General features: G+C 39.9%; 1 protein-coding gene across 1 annotated transcript in view; it reads left to right on the plus strand.

The window, feature by feature from the left end:
- Positions 1-1,143, plus strand: part of PITPNB (phosphatidylinositol transfer protein beta) — a 64,022-nt gene extending 62,879 nt beyond the window's left edge. Inside the window, exon 11 of the mRNA XM_068238743.1 lies at positions 867-1,143. Coding sequence (XP_068094844.1) covers positions 867-917 — 51 coding nt within the window. The 3' untranslated portion in view covers positions 918-1,143. The remainder of the gene's footprint in view (positions 1-866) is intronic.
- The last annotated feature ends 6,250 nt before the right edge of the window (positions 1,144-7,393 follow it).

Below are 7,393 nucleotides of genomic sequence, written 5' to 3' on the forward strand. Positions count from 1 at the left end.
GCTCAGGAGGTTAACAGAGACCCAGCAATTCAATTCCTAGTTAGTCCATGGGAAGAGTGTCATAGCTGGAGTTACAAGATTAAGGATGACACATTGAGGGAGGAGGTGGGAGGGGGGACCCTGCACAAGATTTACAATCTAAAGGGTGCGGATTAGGATATTTATGACAATCATCATGATGACAGCTATGTAAACATTTTTATGATCAGTGATGGGATCTTCTGTAGGTCTCCTGCCTCGCATATATGAAGTATTTCTTCTCAATGAAAAATGCCTATGGATCGTAGAAAAGCCCTTATTCACTGTAGTGGTAAGCTATGCTGCAGGTGTATGAATAGATCCTGCTATACACCTGCTCAGAAAGTACCATATGACAGACTTATACACCTGATGCCACTAAGTGATCATCTCGGGTAAAATACATTATGCATAGTGTGCTATAAACAGGAATATTAACCATAGCATTAGAAAGCAGAATTTTCTGCTCTTAGTAGTCAATACTATAATGCACTGCCAGATGCGCTTCTTTGCACTGTCCTATTCGGTAGGTTCTACAAGAGGGAACTTGGTGGATAGAATACCAATAATCAGTGCGGTTGGTAAATGTTCAGTTCTTTGCTGAAAAGTCAGTGGCTATGTATAAAGGCTTTAAGGCTTTTTTTTATTTTTATTTTATTTTTTGCTTTTTACAGATTTAAAATCTGTTTTGCTATGTGCCTGCTTGCTTTGCTTTGATTATTCTTCTATTTCTTGCCAAAAATTGCTTTCAGCTTTTTTTTTAATCATTTTTGTCTACTTTCTTTAATGTTTGTTACAGGTTTTTTTTTATTTTACAGTATTAATTTTTCTTTTGTTTTCCTGCATAGCTACGCAACCAAGGTCAAGTAAGAGGAACAAGTGCTGCCAATGATGAGTGAAGATGGACCTGACCAAATCGCATGCAGATCTTCGTCATTTATACATGTCTATATATCTATATACCTATAGCTATATATACATGTACTGAACATTAACTTATGTGTACTGTACCTGACATGAGCAAAAAAAAACACTTAAAGGTGAATGTGTACTGTACATGAAGTTTACATACCTTTCTGAATGTCACTAAAATTGTAAATGGTGGCCTCCTTACACACAAAAATATTTTTGTATGGTTTGTTTTGCTTTTAGCTTATTTCGTTTTTAATGGCATAAAACATTACATAGATTTATTTTTTTCTTTAGTGTTTAAAGGGTAACTCCGCTCAGTGGGTTTAGTGGAAGGGAGTGAGGTGAGTCTAGTTAGGATGCCCTCTTAGCTATTGCTCTGCTGCATCAAGTATTGTGTCAGGCAATTAGAGGTCTCACTCTTTTGCAGCTTTTAGATGTCAGAAGTGAGTGTTTGGCATCCAAGCAGAGAGTTGCAGCACGATGGGACCTAGATGGGCTAAACCAAGGTGCTGAAACCAATGGTTCAGTTGAATCAGAGCACACACTCAACTCATCCTCTCCACTCATCCTCATTAGGGGGGGATAAATGCTGCTGCTTTTACATTTGTAGGGCTTGCTATGTCATAATGGTTTTCAGAGCAAATATTATACTGACAGCGACCATGCTTCTTAGAGACAAGGTGGAAGCCAATTTGGGGGCTGATGTTGTTTTTCCCAAAACTACATCATGTTTGTTGTTTGGTGGAACCTGACTCGCTTGAGTTACCTCATGACCAGACATTTTTGGTCACTGTTGAATTGCTAGACTGGTTTTGGATGATTGTGCATCAACTTACAAAATGACTATCATCTTGCCCATTAGCAAGATGATTCTGCTCAGAATGTCTGTTTTTAATGTAGTGCTCATCCTTCTGTTCTAAGGTTTCTTTTTTTTTACTGCTCTTTATGCTGCATAGAATACCGCTCAGAGTTTAAAAGTTATTCAGATTTTTGATGATTATATAATGCAAATATATCCTGATTTGGGATTGAAATTCTGTCCATGACCCTTATTCTCAACTATGAGTTAAATGTAAGGACAGTAGTGCTAGTGAGTTCAGCACTACCCTGCACCTTCCACCTAACAGAGCTATCACTTTCTATAGCTTGTTGTGCAGCCTTCTCTCCTGCCCATCTGCTAGGTCAGACCTCTGACTGCGGCTTGTTGTAGCCGTTCCATGTACATATGTGCTGCCGTTACTGTACAGTGTTTTTGACTGACTGGGTATGTATGAGGATGTGTGGTCAGTGCTTTGATGTGACAGACTGATATTGGGAAGGAGACACCTGCTACATTATGTGATAGCATTGAGAGGTATAATGTGCAGCGCAGTGCTATATCTGTCTTTACATGTAGCCTTTAGTTAGGTTACAATATAACACTATACATCAGTGATATCTAACCTTGGCACTCCAGCTGTGACAAAACTACAAATCCCATCATGCCTCTGCCTCTCTAAATTATGCTTAGAGCTGTCAGAGTATTGCCTCATGGGACTTGTATTTCCACCACAGCTAGAGTGCCAAGGTTGGCCATCACTGCTTTACAATAATTAATAAGTTAATGCTAAGGTCAAATGTTAGTTCTCCGGCCACAATGATTTTTTTTAATCCTGTTATGAGGGAATGAAGTGTAACGTCTGGCCTGGAAAAGCATTTAGAATGTATGTTTTCTTTATGTGTGGCTGAGGTTGTGTGCACATGGAAGTGTCTCCTCCATCTCAGAGTAAACTAGGGATGAGACCTAAAGAAGAGTAGCTCCATTTATGTAATTCTATAATCCCTTGCCACATGGCAATGGAGAAGAGAAAGGGATAAGTAAGAATTTGAATGGCTCCTGTCTGTTTTTGTATGTCTGTCTTATTGCTATTTCAGTCTGTCAGATTGATTCACTATTTGTAACAAGCTGTAACAGTGTGAGTTATATCCCCTTAGGTGTGCTAATAAAGTAGCATGACTTCATGACACCGCTGGGCATGCTATGCGCGCTAGTGGCAACGTAGCTTGCGTACCTAAGCAACGACCAATGCTTTCATTAGCCATGCGCTACTGTGATACTTTACTATCACAGCTGCTACTATGTTAATGTAGTAGCTAGTGAAGTATAACAGTAGCGATGTGTCACTACCGCGTGCGGCTAGTGAAAGCATCGGCTGTTGCTTAGGTAGGCAAGTTATGTTTGCCACCAGCGAGCCTAGCGTGGCCAGCGGTGTCATTAAGTCATGCTACTTTATTAGCGCACGGAAGGGGATATAATTTGTACTGTTCCAGCGCGTTATAAGTAGTGAATCAACCTCTATGTATGCTACTCCACTTTCTGCCTCTGTGGGCTGGTATATCAAGATGATTTGAAGAAAACCAGCAGTGGCTAAGGGCAACCAAATCCGTTTCCTTCGGTTAACAGATAAAAAATGTCTGGTTACTCTAGGCAACTGCTGTCCATTTGCTTCAACCCTTCCCCCAATCTTCATAAATCAACCTATCTGTTTACAGAAGCTTACAGAAAAATCGATGGCTTGGAGATGGTCCTGTGCACAAACTCCTCTATATGTATTTCCCTGGTGTGAACGACTTTCGTGCACAAAATGGAATGACGTTGCTCATTTCAGATGTTGCAGTTTGAAATCTATGCAAACTGTTCATTTCTGCATTATGTATGCTTTAGAGATCTCTGGTCATTTTCTAGCTGAAATACACATCTAATTTAAAAGTAATATATATATATATATATATATATAAACGTAAAACCTGTTTAGTTTTTAACAAATGGATGGATGATAGCATAATGTAATGTTCAGTTGTAGATACTTCTGCTTACATGTCATCAGAATGTTCTTGTTTGTTTTTTAATGGAGCATGTTAAATGCTTAATATTTGTTATGCTTATGAAATTTGAACCTAAGGGAAATGAAACTATTTTAGGAATGTGAGAAAAGATTTTTTTTACAAATTGTAAAGATAGTGCTGAAACCTTAAAAAAACTCGCTGACTCTGAATCCTCACCTGCCTTTTTCTTCTGTGTTCCGTTACATTTACATGTTTATTTTTCCTGTTCTAGTCCTCTACATCCTGCTAGGACTGTTGTTGAGTTTTGGATGAAAGAAGTGTTGTGGGTTAATACTGTAACAGTGTCTGGCCATGGATTAGTACGGAGATATCTTTCTCTCATTTTAGCACTTATTGGGAACCTAAAGTGGAATAAAGGTGTGAAGTTTAACTTACCTGGGGATTCTTCCAGCCTTTTCCAGTCCTCCTGGTCCCTCCTTCTGTCATCCTGCTCTTCTCCCTTCAGCTGCTGTATTCATTTGAAAGCTACATGCAGGATCCCAAGCCACGCGCCTTCTGATCAGGCTCCTGTAGCTGGGCACATTCTGCACTTTCTCAGTTCGTGAAAATTGCACATGTACCAAACTCTCCCGGCTGCAGGAGCCGCACATGTGCACTAGCCCACCACTGGCCAGCTTTCGCAGGGGCACATCGACTGATTGGAGATGAGCGGAACAACGGTGAAGGACAAGCACTGCAGGGGCTGGAAAAAACCTCAGGTAAATTAAGCTTGCCACCTTTATTTCACCTTAGGTTCCCTTTAATACTCAGAAGGTTATACACTGCAAGTTGGAAAAAAATACCATTTTTATATTGAATGGTTAAATTGAAATCACTGTAGGCAAAATTGTTAAAGCCATACTTGAACTTATCAGACTGCCCAGCATTATCAGCAGTATTATTATAACCTCATCAATTATTTTCCCTTTGCTTTCTAAAGCTAGTTGCCCTCCGTTACCATTGGGAAGCTTTATTTATGTATATGGTTGCCAGCTGCTTCTTCCCTTGTCCATCTCCATATTTCAGCTTTACCACCAAACTGCGACTTCCCTATGCTTGTCTCTTCTCTCACCTGTGTGTGGAGTACACAGTTTGTTTCTCTGTGATCAGAGAATCTACCTGAAGATAGATTATAAGTAACGTGTAAATCCCTTCATGTTGAGATCACTGAGCAGGAGGAGGAGAGGAGGCTTTACATCGACATACGTAATAACAGATGGAATAGAGGCCCACAACTATGCTGATAATGAAGCCAGCAGTCGGTCATCTCAGGTGGTTATCAAAGCTCCTTGGGTTGTGGGGGGCTTGGTGGGAGAGAATGTCTGGTACTGCATTATGGTAGCTGTGCATCTTGGATTGCATTTACACTTTATTTTTGATATGGGGAGTTAAACAACCAGGGGGCAGCATAAAGGGAAACTGTCAAATCATGGAAGCTACCAGTATTAACTTGTGCAACCTCTGAGGCTGCCCTCTTTATCAATGCATCACTGCATGGAAAGTCATTGACTGCATGTTTTGTTTTGTTTGTTTCCTTCTGCCATTGGCTTAAGTTGTAAAACAAGGGTTAAGAAATGATTGTAATAAGATTGTAAAGGGTGCAGGGGTGTGTGTTGTTTTGGGTTAGTATATGGATGGGACAAAAATAAGGGCCACATTTCTATTTGGGTTATAACGCTTCATGAAATCTCGTTACATGCTGAAAGAACTTGTAGAGATGTATTCAGCATTGCACATTACCATGTAGTCACAGTTTGCTGTGATCATGTAACCTTTGTGCATGTTTGCACTATTTTCTGCATTTCTGGGAACATTATTTTGTATACTAGAATATTATAGTTTAAGATGGTGTCACCACTGGCCAATTATATCTCTTCTGGAAGGACACAGCTGCAGATATCTACATGATCCCTTAGATTGACTAATGGTGGGAATACACGGTTCGTTTTTGCCTTCGTTTAAACCTTCGATTCGTTCGGTAAACGAATCGAGTGTTGAAAACGTATGTGAAAATAGTCATAATCTCATTATAGTTTCGATTAATAGACCCCAAAAACGAACGACTAGTGATCGAACATGTTTGATATTATCTCTCTTTATCCATCTAATCGAGCCATTGGTAGGCTTGATGGCTGTTCAGATCGATTATATATTCGTTTATGCTAGTCCGTCCCTGTAAAAAGGGATTTTCGTTTCTTTGCAGCCTTCGATCATTGGAAAAACGAAACCATCAGAATCGAAAAAAAAAACGAAACCGTGGGTGGTGATATTAACCGTATGACCGATTATTTTGGGATCGAAAAGGACAAAAGGCACAATCGAAACGAAGGTTTAAACGAAGGCAAAAACGAACCGTGTATTCCCAGCATTAGTGCAGAGTGTACCTTTTGTTGCTTTGCTCTGAGCTCTTCTAGCAGAAGGGTGCATTCAGTTGAAGCACTGGCCCTGTAGGAAGCGCGGCAGTATAGTTGCTAATCAGACTGGTTTTCTGTATTGTCTAAAAGTGATTCTTTGAGGATGAAGCATTGGCATTACTGAAATGGCTCCCTGGTCTTGGTTTACTCCCTAGTGAGTTTGTAGCTTGAAGAAAACATGAAGGACAGGAGTTCAGCATCAGTGGCTGCATGCTTGTTCCAGATGAGTGGTTTGCTATACATTGAAGCCATGGAAAACCCTGCTACCTGAGAAAACGAATGTAGCTACAGTTACATATTCTATCCTCACAGGTTTCCTTAAAGCACCTATTTCAGAGAAATATACAGGCTCCTTATTGTCTTCCTGTTGAGAATGCTATTTACCTAGCTAGGATGATGATCCTCTGCCTCTAATACACCTTTGCCAATTACCTGTAAGAATTCTTCAGCTTAGGAGTGTCATAACTCTACAAATGCACAATTTCCAAAAACTGTAACCAAAGGATAAGCAGTCTGCTGGGAAAACAGTTTTTTAGAAAGGAAGCTAACGGCAACAGCAGTTTTCCTGTGTCATATGACATGTATACTTTAAGGTGACAGCTAAGGGAACAATTATCAATGAAGGATCACCCCGAGCGATCAGATAAATGTGGAAATAAAATGTAATACATTTTCACCATCAACAAACCAATCTGCACTCCCTATCCACCACAACCGAATATAAAGGATGCTTTTTCAATTAAATAAATTGTTGGCAATCACCTTTAGAATCGTTTAGTTGATTTGGGACATCAACAAGGTTTATTCTAATCTCATTTGTCTGATCGCTCCCGGGATTCTTAGCTGAAAATTGTACCATTGGTGGGCACTTGTTTTCATTAAAATTCCACTATTGCTGAGAAGGGGGCAGTCTTTTCAGTTCAGCTCTATACAGTTCAAGGATTAAATGGCAACCCTTATTTCAACTTGCCTCCATGTAGGCAAGTAAAACCGTTCACAAGGCATCTCACACAGACTGATATGGGAGTCTTAGCTGCCAGTCAATAGATACATAATCGATGAATCATGTTAGGGTTTCTGGTCACCCAGAGTACAGATTACAGTCTTACAAAGAAGAGCCATTTTAGCATCCGTCCTGGAAATTCATAGCTGGCTGCAGATTTTAATGGAAAGATATCTTTTTC

This window comes from Hyperolius riggenbachi, chromosome 1 (genome assembly GCF_040937935.1).
Source record: "Hyperolius riggenbachi isolate aHypRig1 chromosome 1, aHypRig1.pri, whole genome shotgun sequence".
NCBI lineage: Eukaryota > Metazoa > Chordata > Amphibia > Anura > Hyperoliidae > Hyperolius > Hyperolius riggenbachi.